We start from the raw sequence: 19,451 nt of genomic DNA, 5'->3' as shown, positions 1-19,451 counted from the left end.
TTTCATTTGGTAGAGTTAAAACTTTCCTTGTGTCTTCCTCAGGAATAAATCTTTGTGTTTGCCTTGTGGTAGGTAACATATGATATAAAACAGGTAAAAACTTGATGAAGACTGGAAATTTTTTAACTTTTATGCACTCATGAAAGTACCAAGAGGCACAACTTTGTTTGTAAGCTCCCAAACAGAGGGCCGAGGTTGCTCTGTGAAGGCTCCATAGAGCACAGACTATTAATTTTGATAATGAAATTAATATTGTCTTACAGTTTCATGGTTTGTATTGTCCTACTTGTCCCACTGTAGCTGTCTTTCTATCTCTGGGATTTTGACTTTGAATATTACTGTGTGCGAGGTAACATGAGGTGAAGATACATTTTCCTTGATGAATGTAAAATGAGGTTTAGTTCATAAAAGTTTTTTCTTCCTTGTTTCATACAGTACAGGTTTTTTGAGACCTCTTATTTTACTTCCATCTTTTCTTTTTGATACTTTCTTTGGTCTTTCTTCTTGATTTACTTATAGTGAAATTCTTTGTAGAATTTTCCAGTTGTAGTGTAATTTGATTTATGTAAAGAACATGAATCATAGGTGTGTAGTCATGGACCAGCAGGGAGACACCAATAATAGAGTGATACATCATGAATAAAAGCAACTAAGTGCTTAATAAAGATGAATGGAGCTATAGCGCATTTGAATTTTTATAAATCCTATTTATTTTAGCAAATGGATGGGTTCCCTGTAGTGCTTTTGATAGGAAATGAATGTGAAACATTCCTTCTGCATATCTTTTAGTCCTGAAACTTTGGAACTCAGTTATGACATAATAAAATAATGAGAACTCAGCTGTCATCTGGCGTAAATTATTTTTATGGCCTTAATTTAGTTATAGCTTTTCCCAGAATAATTTCCTCTTATTAAAACACAGCAGCAGAAAAGAATAATAATAAACTAAGGAAACTGAAACATGACTGTTAGTTTAAAAGTGATTGTGACCTATCAACATTTTTCGTAAGAAATAGGAAATGGAGTAGCCTTTGGATTTTCTTCTCAGTTGTATGGAAATCATCTGCTCACTTTCTTACACTAAAGTGGAGGTCTTGAGTAGAAAACTTAAAAAGGAACTTGGACACTTCTTGCGAAAAATGCTGGCTTTTATCTGACTTCAACTGAAATACACCCTTCTGAATAAAAATCATTAAATATTGACTTCTTTGCATTTGACCCAATGTATGGAAATGATTTCTGAATGTGATTCACCTCATTTATATATTTAGTTTTCAATAATAACTTTTCAATAAGATCAGATGACTAAAGCTTTTTCTTTTAGACAACTTTTCAGAGATTTTAAAGGATTCTTTTCTGAATTGTTGAATTCTACAATTCTTTTATCTTGTAAAAAATTTCTAATTATAACTCTAAAAGAAAAGGGGAAGATCTGAGTGGTTTGGGTGTTTTTTCATGTTTCTTTTGATTTACATCTTGAGTCACTTCTCACCGTGTGCCTCCAAATTTTTTTTCTTAGCAAGGTGTTTTAGTTACCTCTTGCAAGCCTTTCTGAATAAGATGATTATGTAAAAAATAAACCAGGGAAATATTATTTGTTTTGTTTTACCTTATAGTGGAAAAACCAAAGTTATTTACACAACATTGAAAAGACTCAAAAGTTGGCAATCATGTACTGATTTGCTGATCATAGGATTCAGGACACAATGTTTAGAGGTAGAAAAGAATCCTGTTGCTGAGATCTAAACCAGACCCCTTGGTCATGGTGCTGCCTCCCAACAGAGAGAGTGCCTGCACTGGATGAGAATGAAGGGGGTGCAGGAAGGGGAAGTGTGACACAACTAAATGAGCAATCTGTCTTCTGTAATGAGGTTTATAAAATGGCTGCTGCTTTGGCAGACAGTCTTTTGCAGAGCTGGAAAAGAATTGTGATGCTGTGATTAGACAACATGGTTATTGAATTAGAGCACTTACATCATTTAACATTGATACAGAAAAATACCAGTTCTGTGGAGTGCTGTAGGTGGATATTGAGATTTGCAAAAGAGAGAGTTGCAAAGTAGGAAGTAATTCATAATTTTTAAACAAGAGATGACAATAAAGAGGTGAATATTTAAAACATAATAATGGAAAATCTGCCTTTTACTTCAAGAGAGTTATAGTTTCACAATATTTATCTCAATGTTTTTTTACGTAAACGAGGGACTCTTGCATAAACTATTTATCATATTAATAAAATATCCTACCAGTATTTGTTTTAATTCAGGATATTCATGTCTTTGTGCAATTAATAATGGAATTAGAATATTTGAAAATAGCAACTGCAAAACTATACCTTGGTACAGTCACCCACCTATCCTTCATTGTGATATATCTTGAAAGTTTGAAACACAATGAAAATTATTTCACAAATCTGAAAACGAGATAAGAGTACAATGATGCACTGCTGGTTTGTGCATGAATGTTAATAGGTTACAGCTATGACCCTATGGTGAGTTGAAAGTGCTTGTTACTTATTCGGGGAATCCGATCCCTGCAAAATGCTGCACTTCCCTTTTTCAGGGAATCATGCACTACATTTGGGAACATGCACAAGAACATGTGTATCTTTTTCTATATCTGTTTATTGCAAGTGCATAAGGTTTAATAAACTGCTTAAAGAATGCTCTCTTGAGATAATGCGTTAGCATTTTCCTTCAGAAAATAAATTAGGCCTTTCTGAAGGACTCTGAAGGACATTTCCATCTAACACAGCAACTCCCCAAAATTTTCAGTGATTCGCAGCTTGCATCTTTTTTATTCAAACATGCAATCACACTCTGATCCAAAACTGGAACAGTTATTCTGAAAACACAGCCTGCTATAGAACTAGTGACAAAAACAAAACCAACACAAAATAGAACCATTAAAAATCTCTTTATGTGCTCACATTTAGAAGTTTTATTTTCGCTTTATGCCATCTGTTTCTTCAGGAGTCAGTTAATTTACCTCAGCACTAATATACCTGTTTACTAAGGCAAAAATTCTGTCCATACTTTGTGACTCAAAAGATGCCCCTGTGGATGTCAGACTTGCAGTCAGAGGTGATTTCATGGTTTCCAGTCTACTTGGTAAGCAGTATGAGTATGCCTGTCCTGGTGTACAGTTAGCAAACTTAATAGTCCAATTTTGCTAGTAATCATAGCCATCATATTACTATTTTTTTTGATGAATTTGTAAATTGGATAATAAAATTTTATACTGTGTGATTATTCCTTCAGATTTGAGAAATGTTTGTTTTGAGGTTTTGGGCATAACACAGAGCATGAAGTTGGCAGTGCTGACTGCATGCAACCTATTTCTCTCCTTTATCAACAATATTAAAAAATGCAATTATGTTTTCAGGTCTTTCTCATGGCTATTAGGATATAAACTCTGTTAACAGAACCTGCTTCTCATCACCTTCCATGATAAAATAGTGAAAAAATTGCTTTTATGCCTACTGCTGAAGCTGTGATGATGGGAACTCTTTCAGAAAAACATTAAAACAGGCATTTGGGCTTTAGTATTTTGCCTGCATTTCCCTACAGGTAATATGATAAAAGCTTTTGTATCTATATGTGTATATATGAAAAATACTGATGCTATTCAAATGCCAGCACCTTTAGGACAGCTTGCTTGAATCCCACAAAATTTCATTTTGCTTAAAAAGGAAAATTAATGCTCGGTTTCTGGAAAAGATAGAGATCTGATGCATTCTAAAAAGCATGTGAGCCCTATGTGTATGTGTACAGAAGGGATAATATTTTCCTATCCAAAATGCTCTGCTGGCTTTTCTAATGCAACAAAGTACTGATAACTGATAATCTCTCCTAAGCAGTTACTTCCTCCCTTGATGCTCCTTGGGCTATTTAATGGATATTCTTCCAGCATCTCATCACACATTAACAAGTGGTCACTTCTATTATGACCACAGGTACATTAAAAATGAAACTTAGTATAAAAAATACTACATTAAAAATAAATATTCTAGAGAGATATTTTGAAACAAATTCTAACTCTCTAGCAAGTTGCAACTTTTTTTTATAGCCACATCATCAAGTTAATCTAGCTTTAAAAAGTTGCCGTGTGCCAGCTGAGCATGTCCATGAGCTCCTAGCCCGTGGCATGTGTGCAGTCATTTGCCTGAACCCTTCTTCACTCTGAGCTGGATTAAACCCCATGGCCTCACACGTGCCCCAGGTGGAGCATTTGCATGGTTCTGCTGCTCAGCCTACACGCAGCACCGTGTGTGCAGGGCTGGTTGTTCAAAGCAGCCTTCCTGGAGGGAGAATTTAGTGACTACTGCTCCAGTTAATGGGGTTTTCATTTTTATGTGTGCAGTTGGCCTAAAAAGGACCTGTTGTAGGCAACATTGAGTCCTGTGCTTACCTGAAAAGATGTCCCCGAGGCTTTGGGCATAAGAGCTAACCTTGCAGAAAATGGCCATTTGGTAAACAATAGCAGCAGCAGAAGGATGAACAGTGTAAAAAATTCAATAAAGTGTTGATTTCAATGACTTTTTTAAAAAGAGGGCCTTATGAGGCAAAATGTTAAGTGTTCAGCTCAAATTGAAACCATTACGAAGAATGCTGTTGGGGTATATAGGAAAGGGTATGATAAAAATAAATTTACTGCTATTCCATGATCAAGTTACTTGTACCTCGTTTCATATATAAGTAGATGTAAAGATTGGACTATTTTCATCTTTAATATATTAAAGGTAGTATCTTTAAAAAGGTATTTTAACTCTTTAGAGTTGTCTTTAATAAGTAAATTATTAAGAAATAATAGTTATGCACTACTACTTCCAGCAAGTAACAGTAGGAAATTATTTTCCTAGTTTATCTTTGGAGGTTCATCCATTCAATTTTTTAATTCTTGGTGAAATACCTATTGTTTCTTTTTAAAATTTCTGTTTCTTCACAGTCAAAATACTTTTAGTTGATCACATGGTTGTTTGCACTGTGACATCTTGGGCAAATTGCTTAACCTTATCTGTAAAATAAAAAGTGCTTTGAGATCTTCAGCTAGTAGTGTAACATACTGTAAAGTGTATTTCAAAAGAATGGTAGCCACTCATAAATCTTAAAGTTGTAGCAGTCACTGTAGATAAATCTGATCTAACTTTGCCATCCTATGTTCTGCAGCTCCCCTTCTTGCAGTCACAGCTCTGTCATTTGTATTCTACCACACTTTACTGCTTTTGTGAGGTGTAGCATCAGAGATTCTGGTGGGCTATATTTGTGCCCAAAATAGATCACTTCCAGCTTGGCAGCTTGAACATGTTGATAACATAATGAGAAAACAGTGATACAGAAAATCTATTGGAATCTTTTAGATTAGTGAAGTCAGCTAGTTTTTCAGTTCAGAAATAAATTTTAACTGTCAGTCCTGCAAAACTGAGCTCCAGCTTGAAAGCCAAGCTGTGTGCTTTTTCACTCCAGAGTTTTAGTAATAATCTTCTGACACCCAAATTTTGCTTTGTGTCACACCTGTGTAACTCTGGCACTGTCAGCCCGCCTGTGATAGCATTGCAAAGATGTTACTGAGAATATAACTTGGCCAGCAGTACATTTATCTGTTTCACTCTAATGGTGATTATGTCTGAGAGGAAAGTTATACATCTGATTTTCAGAGCCCAGGATGAGTTTTCGGTGTTGTTAGTGAGGGAAGAAAACATATTTGCTTTTAAACTGAATATGATATCTATTTGGAGAAGAAAAAACAAATGAAGAGAAGTTTTACAGTCACTTATCTCCAACAACAATATTTTAAAAAAAATTACTGTTTCATCTCAATTGTTGAAAAATAATGTACTGGAAACAGTTCTTCAACTGATTCTCACTAAAATCTATATATACTTTCAAAAGCAGTATCTGACCAAAGCTTCTGTGACAAAGCACAGTAAGCATTTTAATCTATATAGAATTTGGGAGAGCTATGCTACTTATAAATAGTGCTATTTGTGGGCAAAATAGCACTTTTGTTATTGCAGCTGTATTTTTGTATCCCCAGTTGCCATGCTGCCTAGCAGTATCATCAGATAATCATCTCAAATATTCTTTCTTTGTAACTATCCTGTGGTAGTGCTGGCACAGAACTACTGCATCAAGATTGTGACTGTCATTTACTACCTGTTTTTAATTTCTTGTTTTCTGCTCATATATGATAACCATACCAAGGCAAACTAGGAAAGGATTCCTGACCCACTTTTTTCAAATTCTTTAGAACAGTAGTAGTGTCAAGATACTGAGTTTTGATAGGCCTTAATGACCCTGACCACTAGGGTCATAGAAAAGGTGATAAACTGTTGTCTGTTTACAAACTGTTGTAAATCCTCTCCTATTTCAACATATAAAGGTAAATTTGCACAGTCAGGTGCATCATCAAATATCTTGCATTTCTTCAATTTTTAGGTCTTTAAAATGAGTTGAACCTAACATCCATGAGTGAGTGGAAGAATTGAGCTTTCTTTGATTTTATAACTGAGTAATCACTATTTGAGAGTGTGATACACTGCCATAAGAGTTAAATTGGTTTGTGTAGTTAAATTGAACTTACTACTTTATGTTTAGCTCAAAGAAGGTACTTATGCATAGTGATGATTAGATTAGTATAGACCCATGTGATTGTCTTCATAGTCTTGAATGTTATGTATACCATATGGCACAAGGATAGGATGAGTGCTTTCAACATGAAATAATCTTTGGATAAAATTTGGACATAAACAGTTTTAGGAGAATTCAGGTCTCCCTTTGTCCTTTTTCTGGTGAGTACTGTAGCAAAATGTAGTTATTTTCTTATTTTCCTAGCTTTCTTTCTTTAAGATATTCTTACATCTGCAAAGTCCAATGGCAACAAAAGAAAAGGTTGAACATGCTGACCACTTCTGTTTAGCTTGCTGGATTATGTTTTCTCCTGTGATACAAGAGATGTGGTCAAACAGAAAATTTCTCTTGGATTGTTTTCTATAACTTTCCAGTATCTGTGAATGAACTAGCAGACATACTTACATAATATCTATCAGGCCACTAAGACTTATAAGCTATGGGTTAAGATGTTCTTATAGCCACATTGTTTCTGGAAACTGAAATCAGGTCTGGTTGTACTATAGCTTCATTATGCTACTACATGACATGAACTCACCCAGTGCCCCTGCTTTGCTCCTGATGACTGCTTTTCACCCTTTTAGATATATCCCAGCTTTGCATTTTCCAAATAATGAACTGACTGTACAGCGGGAGTGGGGTGGAGAAATGACATTGTCTTATTTTGGGTCCTTTTTTCCTGCCCATTACACTTACTAATGCCCTTACTGCCAGGGTTTATACTGCGCAGGGAAGTTATAGGCACTTAGTGTCCTTGAGAACTCTGCTCTTTTGCAAAATGCTGAGGCTGACTACTGACCCCAAAAGTTTTTGGAGTGGGAAAGTGTTAAGAGAGAAAAAGAGAACAGATAGAAACTGATAGACATCCCACTGCTGTCTCATTTCCTTGAGAAACTAGGCTAAAAATAAGTTGAAAACCTGGGGATTGATGCTTCATTGTGAGTGCCCAAACCCCTTGGCAGTTGTTCTCTCTCATTTAAGAAACCTTCAGATGGACTCAAAGACCTACACTTTTGTGTAGAACTTTAATGCAGGGAACAATTATTGTATTTGCACTGTGAAATGACAATCTTGTTTCAGCCACACATTAGTATTGGAATAGAGAGAAAAACATTTGAGGCATTTGCAATAGGGGACCATTTGTGGGTGTAATAACACTGAGTGCATATCAAGAGTTAAGATTTGTAGGTGAGTCTTTTATCTTCCATTAGTGTTATATTCAATGGGATAACAATCTGAGTTGGTGGCCTTTGAGCTTCAGTCTTCTTTATTGTGACAGTTCACAATGGACCAGCTTGCTGACCTCAGTCTTCCATGCAAAGAAGGAAGATATTGTTCAGAAATGGGACTTGGAAAGGAAGCAAATCTGTGTAGTCTAGAAAATCCACAATCGATGTATGAGTAGAGGAAATATGAAAGGTGTGATATGACCTTGCTGACAGCATCTGGACTTGATGACTACTCTCATCTTTTATTTTGGCTTTATTCCTTATTTTTCGTTCTAAGCTTTCTTGATGAGAGAGAAACGGGGGTATAAATGCTCTATGCTCCCAGGCGTAAGTAGATGAAGCTGCCAGGATGGAATGAGCTGTAGTGTATTTTACCATGCCAAAGAAATAATGCTGGAGTTTCTCAGACTATCAACTATGTGTGCACAAAGCTTAAAAATGCTTCCTCTGCAATCTGAATGACTACTTACATCATATGATGATTTGTTAGATTTTTACAATTTTTTCCATGGTATTACTGTAAATAGCTCAGCCCTGAATTCTTCAACTTAATATGGGTTGCTGTCATTGTGTTTTAACTAGTTTTAGAGCACCAGTGAGGTTAAACCAAACAAAATTGCCTTTTGCAATAAACAGCTGAAATGTTTTTCTCCAGACCCTAGATGGTGGGAGCTGTAAACATCTTTCTGTAATTATTCTTCTGTCGGGAATGTAAAAATAGCTTAAAACTCACTGTAGTTCTGTTGTTACAGGAACTGGGGAAGAAATTAATTGCTGTGTTATGACCCGAGTTGAACAGGGAGTCATATTTAGATATTGAACAAATTTCTTCTAATCTTAAAACCTCGAGATCGTAGAAAGTTGTATGAACTTTATATAGAGTGAAAATAAATAGCTGTAAATAGCTATGTTTTTATTTTCCTAGTCTTTGGTAAGTAGGTGATAATTAGAAATTACAGGAAAAATATGTGGCTTTCCAGTGAGGAAAAAAGATTTTTTTACAGTGGTTTGCCTAAGGGCTTTTGATACCAAAATAGTAACAAGATTCAAAGAACAAAGAAGGTTGATTTAATATCCCTATAGGGAACTGTCCTGAAGAATATGTAACAATCTGCTTCAGACAAGCAAATGTGAACCCAAAGACATTTCCTAAATACCACATTCTTCCAAGCATTCACGTATAATTGCATGACTGCCAGTGACAATTGCATTCAATTGTTAAAGGAAATAATTCTGGCTTCATCACTGAACAGATAGGTAAAAATGGAATGTATGTTAAGGCCAGAATAAATTGGCTTGCTTTATAGAGGTCAGCAGATTACAATAATCCTCACTAGCCAAAACAGACCGTTAGGCATTTGGAGCTATACCCAAAACATATTTTTATCTGATCTTTTAGAATACTCAGCTAACTCGCAGATGCTATGCTCACGCTGATGACATCTATGTTAAACATGAGATTTTCCTGCTTGGGAGCTATTGTTTAGGGATCATTGTTTCAATCTTAGACAACTATTATTAAAAGGATGTAGTATTTTAGAAAATGAAATCTGAAACTGAAGAAAGATTTTCTGTGGAATGTGTAGTTTCATGTGCTGAAAGTAATGTTTAACAGCAGTTCTGGAAAAAGAATTCTATCTGACATTCAGAGTGTTTCCTGAAACTTTGGTATATTGCTGTTGATTATAAATACTATCTTTTTAATTAAAAATATACTAATCTTTTAATTCTTGACTGAATTTTGTGCTATTTCCAGTCCAGCAAGAAGCTGGACAATGTCTATGAAGTTCCTTTGAGGTTTAGGCTGTAAATGGATTCTAGAATTAAAAGTGAAAAGCATTCTATGTTGAGCACTTCCTGTGACTATTTACTGTAATTATGTTTTTAAATTAAGGATATCTAGATTAAAAAAAAAAAGCATCAGTTTTTACTTGAATTCTGTCCCTTTTAATATCTTAAGAAAAGTGTAGTCCTGCAATGCTTCTGTGTCTGTAGCTTTCCATATTGATACCACATAGGCCCTTAGAAGTTTACCTGCATTAAGGATGGTGAAGGAAAATTTAAGTCTGATGATTACTGGAAGAATCTTTAGGGAGTTTGTACATACATTCTGCATACAGCATACACATTACTAAACCCACACTTTTATGTCACATTTATTCTGTCAGAAATTCCCAGTACCAAACAATTAATCGATGCCTCACAAGGAAGGGCTGTAGAAGTTATGGCTGTGCTGGAACAATGCAGTAACAAATGAAGTATAGGAGCTGGGTATATGGGTTTTGATGTGTATTCTGACTTCATTTTCTATGTCATGGGCTGTGTATGTCTGTGTATGTACCTCATCTTCTCTGTTGTCCTTTATTTCATTTTCCAGATACATCTGTTTGAAATATGGGTGATAGGGTTGTTGATATGCTCCAGTGTATTTTAATAGCTTGCAACCAGTTGGGTTTTTTTTTGTTGGTTTTGTTTTTTTTTTTAATTCAATGTAATTACAGGTCCTAGCCAGAGAGATTCATGTGTTTTCTTCCTTATTCTTCTTTCATGTTTTGTTCATCTGTACCTGGTGTATCACCTTGTGAAGCGATAAGATCAGGCATTCAGTAATACTTTTATTGCAAATAGACAAAGAGATGCTGTCAAGCTGTGTATGTATGTTCTCACAAACTTCATAAAATGTACAGCCAAAAGGATTGTCCATCTGTTACAATTATAATGCAGTTTATGATCTTTGTGCTATTTAGCTCTGAAGAAACTTTTAGAAATTAATTTACACATTTTTCTCCACCAATTTTGATAATATTTGCCATTTAAAAATGTGAAGATAGTAATAGTAATCGTAGTACTGCTAATAAAATATTGTTTATAATAAATATTCACATTGTAACCTTTTTTTTTTTTTTTTTTTTTAAGGATTTTTGAATGATTCAGTTACTAAATGTATTGTGGCTCTACGCTTGACTGTGATAGTGAAAGTCAGCACCTGCATGCCTGTGGGAAGCCACTCAGATAACTTCCAGTGTTCAGGAAAAGGAAAATGTATCACCAGACCAGATGAGGTAAGGTGAACTTACCAAGATATCCCTGGAGTGTGAAAATTCAACGACCATATAAATGCAATTGTACTTGGTCCTCGTGAGTGCCAGCACCTTGCTGTCAGTATATGAGAATATCTCTAAATGAGATGAGGAGCTTGTGATGGGCATGTGGGATCCACAATCTCCATACCAGTGAGTTCCAGTTTGTAGTCTTTAACCTTCTTTTGGTTTTGGGTTAGATTTATTCTAGTACTTACCTTTCCATGTCTCAGTAATTCCTCTCAGAAATCACTGATCAGAATAGTAGAATTATTTGAGCATAATTTTGAGAAGAAACAGAATAGAGTAAATTGGCAATGTTTTCAAGTTTCCCTGTATGGCTTTCTCCTTTATATAATGCTACACTGAGAGATTACAATAGCAAAAGCAACTCCACTGGTCACAATGCATTTTTTTGTGACATCTAGTAACAGGAGAAAATAAAAACCAAATCTGTCAAAATTGCAATCTGTATACTGTTTTTACAAAGCTTGAATAGCCTTCTGTGGGTAAGAAGGTACAGAATATTCTCTGTTGATTTTATTTCATGGATTAAAAGACTTTATTAGTATTCCTTTGAGACATAAAAGCAATAGTAACTGTTGAGTAAATATTAACAGCTGTGAGCCTGCTGTGAGCACAGAAAAGTTTGGCATATTTAGGGAATTTACTGTTAGTTCATCTGCTGCCGCTTTCTGATTTAAATTCTCAATAAGCATGCTTGGAGAGAAAAATGACATTTTGAATTGTAACAACAGTAATTATTTTGCTCCAGTAATCTATATATGCATGGCAGTGCTAACATCTGAAATAATTAGTATCTGTTTTATTTCTCAAAAATGAAATTTTAAAATGCTTGAGGTCATGGTTGAACATAGAAGATGCCCTTATAAGTAAGTGCTACCCTACCACACCAGCTGGCCTGAATTCAAATAAATTATTAATTCAGATAACACTGTCCTATTTCATAGTCCAGTTTAGTTTTTCTGCTCTGCTATATTTAATACTTTTTCATAAATTCAACATTTTGCATTTAATTTATGTAAATAATATGTTTAACTTTACTGTATCTAACAGCATCTCAAAATGGTGTCTTTTTCAATTTTTTGTCGAGAGTTACAGTCTTTGAGAAGTCCTATTTGCTATTTTCAGATAGTTTGTTTTTATGACTATTTCTTTTATTGCATGTCATCTGTCACAAAATTAATAAAATTACTTGTTGTGCCTATGCAGAAGTTTTAATGCTTTTCTGTGTTAAGGAAAATGCATATATGACATTTAATAATTGTCCATGCCTTATAAACCTTTTAAAATAATATATAAACTGCAAGTAAAACATAATCTTGTAAAAGAACTGGCTTAATAGCAAGAAGGCAGAGCTATTCTGACAACCAAAAGAAGAGAAATCAGGATTTGTGCACCTCCACGTGTTATCTCGACAGTGAAAGCTTTATATTTTAAAAGTAATGATAGTGATTACTTCTTCCATGCATATCTAGTGTTTTGCTTTCCCTTGAAAATGGATAGGAAAAGTTTAGAATTGTTCATGTCTTTCCACCTGTTCAATATCTGAACTGGAGTTGTAACAAGAAAATTTATTAAGGTGGTGTTTTGGATGCAATATGCACTAGGCTGGAGTTGATGACATCCCTGTGGCTGAACCTGTGAGACTTGGAAATCATGTTAAAGTCCATTTTAGAAGAAGCAGCTGTCAGTTCAAGGCAGTCAGAGAAGTGGAATTAGCAGGATTCTCAGTATGACTTATCTTCAAATAAAATTTTAACTTCAGAAATGTTATTGCTTTTTATTGTCACTGTCACAAAGTGCTCATGAGTTTCCTAGAACTTGAACAGATGAGGATTGTCACCAGCAATCATCTCGAGTGCTATCAAACAAACCTATGCCGGCTAGCATGATGCACCAGGGTAACTCACTAAAGCCTCAGATACAGTGTTTCCAAATGTAGCTAATTTATGTCCAGCTTCCTACTCCAGGGAGGATAAGAATGACATGTTGTCTGTTCATCCACAGGTTTTTTTTTAAATCTGTCAGTTTTCTGTGCTCTTTTAGCCTCTTAGCTGCAATAGAACGTCAACAAGGAAACTGATTCAGATCCAGCAGCACAGGTAAAAAATAGAAGGTGCATATTTCATTAATTAGGATGTTTTTACCATTGTTTATTTTAGCTTAGGTGCCCTAAGATGTCTTGGTGATTTCCATTAGGATGGAGCACCTTTTTTTGTTTGTTTGTTTGTTTTCCAGAACCAAAACTTGAATTTTTTTTTTTTTTAGGTTTACAACATGCCCTTTGTAATTTACTGTTTGTTTTAATCTCTAATTCTTTCTGTTGAGCACAATCTAGTCTTGCAGGGTGCTAAGCAAATCCTCAGAAGAATGCATAAAAGCCCTAATACTGTGAATAAGCCAAGAGCTCTGCTGGCTGTAGTCATTGCTTCCAGTGCCAAGAAGATTAACAGTTGTCTTTGTGGCTTCATAGTTTTATTCCAAATCTAGTTTAATATAAAAGAATGTAGTAAGACATCTGCTTAATGGGAAAGTTAAATGTAATTAACAATCTGCAGTGATGCAAGTGCAGTGGCATACTGTTATCTGTGGAGTGCATAAAGCTATAAACAAATGAATTAATTCTGGCCTAACCTGGAAGTCTTGCCCAATATTTTACTCATTCCTTACTGATACATAGCTTGGCTTCTATTCAGCCAGATGCTTTCTATGGAGTGTGGATATGAAATGGAAAGCTTTAGTGGCAGAGTTTCTTTTTCAATTATTGTTGCTTTCAAAAGGAACATAAAATTCACCACTTTGAAGAAAGTTGTGTGCAGTGAAGTGATGCTGAGTCAAAGTGCTGCCTTTTCCCCCCTTTGAATGAGCTTTGTACCACTGCTTTGCTGCCATGCTTGTCATTCTTCCACAATGGAAGCAGGAATGTGTCAGAACAATAATACTGCTCTTGGCATCATCACAGTGCAGATACCACATTCACATTTATATATTCAGGTTTACACTAGAATAAGTTGTCCTCAAATCAGTCAGCTGTTCACAGAAGACAAAAAATCTTGGTATTAGCCCTAGAAGAGAGATTTCTTTGTTGTGAAATTCTGATCCTGTGTCGGATTTTAAAGTTAGCTTTGGTGAGCCATTGGATTGCATTTATCCCCATTACATCTGGGGATAAAATGATTTCTTTCACAAATTGTTCTGTTCTATAACTTTATCTCTCTGATGTGAAATATAGAAGGAGCTGACTATGTATATATGAAATTTTATTGCTATAATTAGAAGCCTTGAGATTTGTGCCAAAATAACTGGCCTCTGCCTGCACAAAATTAACGTTTTGAATGGAATAGTGATGATTTCTGCCTTCTATATGGGCTAGAAGCTTTGGGATGGATCCACTTGCTTATATTTATAGAAAGGGTAGTTACAAAACCCCCTCATGTATACCTAGAGACATGCTATTCTGCATATGGGCTTTGTTTCCTAAGTGCAACATAAAATATCTAGTTACCATACAACAGTGTTTTGGTCAAATACAGCAGCTCACTGTGAGCTGTAATAAACACCGAGTCTCTCTCAGTAAGGGAAAGAGAAGACATTAATTCTCTTCTGGTCATCTTAACAGCTTCTTTACTATAGCTTAAAAAAAAAAGAAAAAAGGTGAGCTTTTATGGTCTCTTCTGAATTTTAGATTCTGGTATTTCTTACTTAGTTTTCCTCAAATATACTAGTACCTGTCACCTACTCAGGAAAAAAATAATATTATCATTTAAAAATGATACCTAATATCTTCTACAGAAAAAATTGTGTATTAGAACTTTTAGCTTTTGTTAGGCATTTAATTTTGAATTTTTAGAATGCTTTTCTTTTACTGCTCTTAATTATTCCATTTTCTTAATTATTCCTTATGCTGAATTGATCCCTATATCATGTTCGTAGAGAGATATCAATATTATCTGAGCTTTTCTTGTTTTAAAAATACTGTTGAGGCAATGATAATTGCATTGTTTAAACATATTAATATTTCCTCTGTAATAGTCAGTTTTCATTGCTTCAAAACCAGATTTTAGTGCAGGCAGAGCCATGCTGTTTGTTTCTTTGTATTTGCTTGCTTTTGTTTCTTTGTACTTACATCCCCTTCCTCTCCAATGAAAGGTTCTGGTAATGATGTGGCTTCCATCTTACTCTTGGATCTAGCCTAAAACAACCATGAAGCTGAATCCACCTAACAAACATGATACTTCCCTGTTCTGACAAATTTAACTTTAATGGGATGTTATGCTTCTTGGATCTCTTGCTTAGGGATGTCAGATAGATGCAGATGAGCCTGTTCTCATTTCCGGTGCACACACAAGGACCAGAAACACATTTAAATTAGAACAAGACTCTGATGCCTTTAAATGGCACAGAATCTAGGTACAGTGCCTATTTCTTTTTACTCACATCGATTTTAAGAAAAAAATACTATTTTTTTTTCATAGTGTGGGATCTCACTTTATTCATCCAGAACAGGTGAGTTTACACAGGTCATAACCTTGATTGTTTATTAAGTCTAAACTCAACACTCTGTTCCAGGAAGGTGAAAAACACTTTAGGTCAGTAACATAATTTAGTATCAACGAGAGTTAAAAGACTTGTGAAGAATGCTGTAGGCAACATGGTTATGTGCACTGTTTACCTGGGTCCTGATCCCATTTACCTGCAAGTGTACTGCATGATTGCAGTTGTAAGAGATACTGATGAGGACAACAGTAATTTTGAACCCAGGATCTCTCTTCTCCTTAGTGACCAAAGTGATCCTCCCTGTGCTGATGTCTTTCCCCCAGGTCCATATGGAAATGTGAATATATTTACTGTGTATTTAGTTAGTTGTTTAGTTATTAAAGTGATTATTGGTTTCACGCTGTAGCCTCTTTCCTGTGTAGTTTGTATGGATTATCTTCAATGTTACTCAGCCATGTGATGATAAGAATTGTTACTGTGTTTTGCTTGCCTGACTTGTCTTCCGGTTGAACTACTGGCTTCTTTGCAAAGCTGTCATTGCTACTGTGCAAAATGCTCAGACCTGGTTTGTGAAGAGGCTTGGGTAAATCTCACATAGTGCATAAGACCGTGCACTTAGCAGGGACTTTTGGCATATATACCTGATAAATACCATATTCATAATTTTACGTTTTGAAAATGTATAGCATAAAACCTTATTTAGACTCTATCAGTGTAGTATTTGCAGTGAGGAATGAAATCTGGCTTTTGGTAAGTAGCTTTTTTATTTGAATGAAGATGATTATTTTCTTTTCTACTTAGACCACAGCTGTTTAGTCATATCAAGCAACCACGAGTTTAAGAAGATAAAATCCTAATCCCATCTCTTTGTTTCGAGCTCCATGCACATTTTGCACTTGGTGTTCCAATGTTTCTGCATGGGACTGCTGTTCCAGCCCTAATGAGCCGATTTTGAAACCTATGAGTGAGTGCTGCTGCCATCTAGTGTTTAAGGAACTAAGAAAGTAACATCTTTAATCTAAATGCACGCTACAGATGAGAGAGCTTTCCTTGCTTCTGTTCTTTGAGGCCTTAGGTCACTAAGACTGTGAAGGAAGATATTTTAATTCAGTTTTAGTAACAAAACTGTGCCATATCATGAGCGCTATAGATATTTTTTAATATCTTGACCTTTTATTAAGCAGCAGGTTTGGAAAAAGTAACCAATACATTCAGAAAATGACACATTTGAAGGTGTTTCTCACTATTCTGGGATCCCAGACCCACCTTTGACATGAAGGATGCATTTTTGCAGTAGGATTTTGTAGAGTTAAATCTTCACATTACATATTCTGACAGTTATTTCAGTCTAAAAATGGAATTCCAGTCTAATTTCTGGAATGGAAGACAACATTTACAGTGCTGTAGATATTATGGACCTGCAATCAGCCTCCTCTATGAGATGAAATAACCTGACATCATTAAAAATTGGACCTGAAGAACTGGTTTAGTCTGTCAAAGACTGACTTTGGGCACCTGATGTACTTATGGCAGCTACTGTTATAAACAGGAAAACAGCAGAACCGTCTCTGTTCAGTAGAGGATTCAATGAAAACATAATATTTGAAAATTTATTGTAAACTACATACCCTTTTTGCTTTTAGGCAACTTACTTCTGCGAATGTGAGGATGAATATCAGGGTTCCCTGTGTGAAGAATTCGATGCTTGTCAGAGCCAGCCCTGTCAGAACAATGCAACCTGCACGGATGTGACACAGAAACACGAGGGGAACAACTTCACCTGCAGCTGCCCGGCTGGTAGGGTTTGCCTTACGCTTTGAATAATGCATTTCAGTGCATATGTTTTGCACAGCAGTGAGCTGTACAGCCTCACATACTAAAAAAAGAGGAAAATGCAACAACATAAAGGCAGTTTTAAAAAGATTGTACCTCTGTGTAAAATGCCATTGAAAGCAGATGTCCAAGCCATACCCTAATTTTGGCTTTGGTTTTTCATAACCAATATAACTGGACCTACTAAAAAAGATATAATCAAAATTTAATTTACATCAGCTTTTTCTGAATCAGTTTTTTTTTTCTTTTCAACATAGATTTTAAGTATTTATTTAAGTATTTATTATAACTAAACTTTCAGTAAAGATACTTTCATTTTAACTAGTAAATGCTTTTCTTCAGCTGCACCTGAATGGAAAAAATACACTCCACACTATGCAGTTGTTGGATAGTTTCACAATATTAACTTAAATTTCAAAAAATGTTAAAAAGTTCATAAACTTAATTGAGAAATTTGTGGCTCTGATTAATTAAAAAGTGTGTGAGTTATCTGAAGTTATTTCAAGAAAATTTACTTCAAAATTTTTATCAAATTATTTTAGGCATCTTATCTGAAACTAAAATTAAACTAAATGCAATGGTCATATACTAGAGGATAAATTAAATATGCATACTGATGGAACAAACTGTGGGTGTTATAGAAAACTCTGCTATCAAAACTTCACATTTCAAAACCAATTTCAATTATTGCAATAGAAAATTTTCTTCAAAATATGTTTTCTGAAATTACTCAATAAAAGTTGATGATCAGGATTAATAGCAGGTAATTAGGTAACTTACTTTGCTCCCTACAAAGATTTTACTGTACACATTAATTTCAGTAATATTAATCAGTACTTATTAGAGAAAAATGGGACTTAACTGAACAAGAGGAAAAAGAAAACCCACAAAACTTCCAGAATAATCTCTAAGGTGTGCAAAACATAAAAGCTATCTCATAAAGAGCAGATCTGGTCAGGTTTCTAGAGGTTGTGTCTAAATGGCTATTGATTGCTTTAATGCTGGGTGAGCATTTATGTTCATTAAATATATATAAAAGTTAGCAGAATAAACTGCCTTTATTCTGCTCCAAAGCAGGATCATGGAGTGGGTATTCAGATATTCCCTCAAATACAGGAATAGCCTTATTCTTTGCCCTAATACATCAGCACAGACTAGAGAAAATTCTAGCTGCAGTAGATAATGTCTTAGTAGCAACGTAAAAATTGACCATCCTCTAAGCCATCTTTTGCAGCTCAGAATATCAGCACCGGCACATTATTAAGGTACTTTCCTTTCCTCTGAAGGGTAAAATGTTTCCTTTTAATTGTACTTTTTTCATCCTCTAGGACTTCCTGTAGGATGACTTCTTTGCTAAAATGTCATTGTAGTGATTATGCAGGAGGAAAGGGATTTATACTGGTATTTTTATACAATGACCTGGATCTATAGTGCCCTGAAAATAAGGTGTAAGGTTATTATGCAGGCATATTCTATTGTATTTCATAAATTTGCCAAAGGATCAACTGTCAGTATAACAAGATATGTAAATATAGTTTAATAAGGATCAAAATATAAGAAGAGAAAGATGAGAGTGGAACAAGCTTAAATTGTTTGAAAAATCCCTACCATTGCTGTCATGTTGAATATAGTTGAGTCAGAATTCTTCTGGATTTTGACAAGTAGTTTCAATTAGGAAACAAAAAATACATTTGTTTGCTTTGTTTGCATTGTTAGCAATTTTATGTAGTGTTCCTTTGAAAAATATAAAATGCCTCTGTGTGTAGTTTCCTCTTCAGTCAACGTATTTTCTTGAAAGTAAATAAAAATTCAGAGAGAGAATGTGTGATATTTGTTAAGGAATTTAAATTAGGAGTGTTTAGATAGTATTTTGTAAATTTGTTCACTTTTGGGGGATGTGTTACAGACATCAGACATATGGAACAAAGCAAACTTATGGTCACATAGTACAGTACACACAATCTGTAGCTTGTGAACTTATAGGAGCTTATTTGAAAGAGTTATAACTGTGCTGAGCAGTTCTTCACAACTCCCACATAAAATAAACACTTTTTGAAGCACAGAACTATGACCAAATGACAGTCATTCAACATATGCACAAATAGTGCGTAATGCCAAGTCTTTTTTAAAGTCTTAGTAAAGATTACTGACTTGAAATA

General features: G+C 34.9%; 1 protein-coding gene across 1 annotated transcript in view; it reads left to right on the top strand.

Moving 5' to 3' along the window:
- Positions 1-19,451, top strand: part of DNER (delta/notch like EGF repeat containing) — a 103,219-nt gene that overhangs the window by 52,657 nt on the left and 31,111 nt on the right. Inside the window, exons 5-6 of the mRNA XM_008491038.2 lie at positions 10,775-10,920; positions 17,103-17,256. Coding sequence (XP_008489260.2) covers positions 10,775-10,920; positions 17,103-17,256 — 300 coding nt within the window. The remainder of the gene's footprint in view (positions 1-10,774; positions 10,921-17,102; positions 17,257-19,451) is intronic.

The sequence above is a fragment of the Calypte anna genome, chromosome 9, assembly GCF_003957555.1.
Source record: "Calypte anna isolate BGI_N300 chromosome 9, bCalAnn1_v1.p, whole genome shotgun sequence".
NCBI lineage: Eukaryota > Metazoa > Chordata > Aves > Apodiformes > Trochilidae > Calypte > Calypte anna.
Note: the sequence above shows the minus strand (reverse complement) of the source record. Positions and strands in the feature narration are given on the sequence as shown.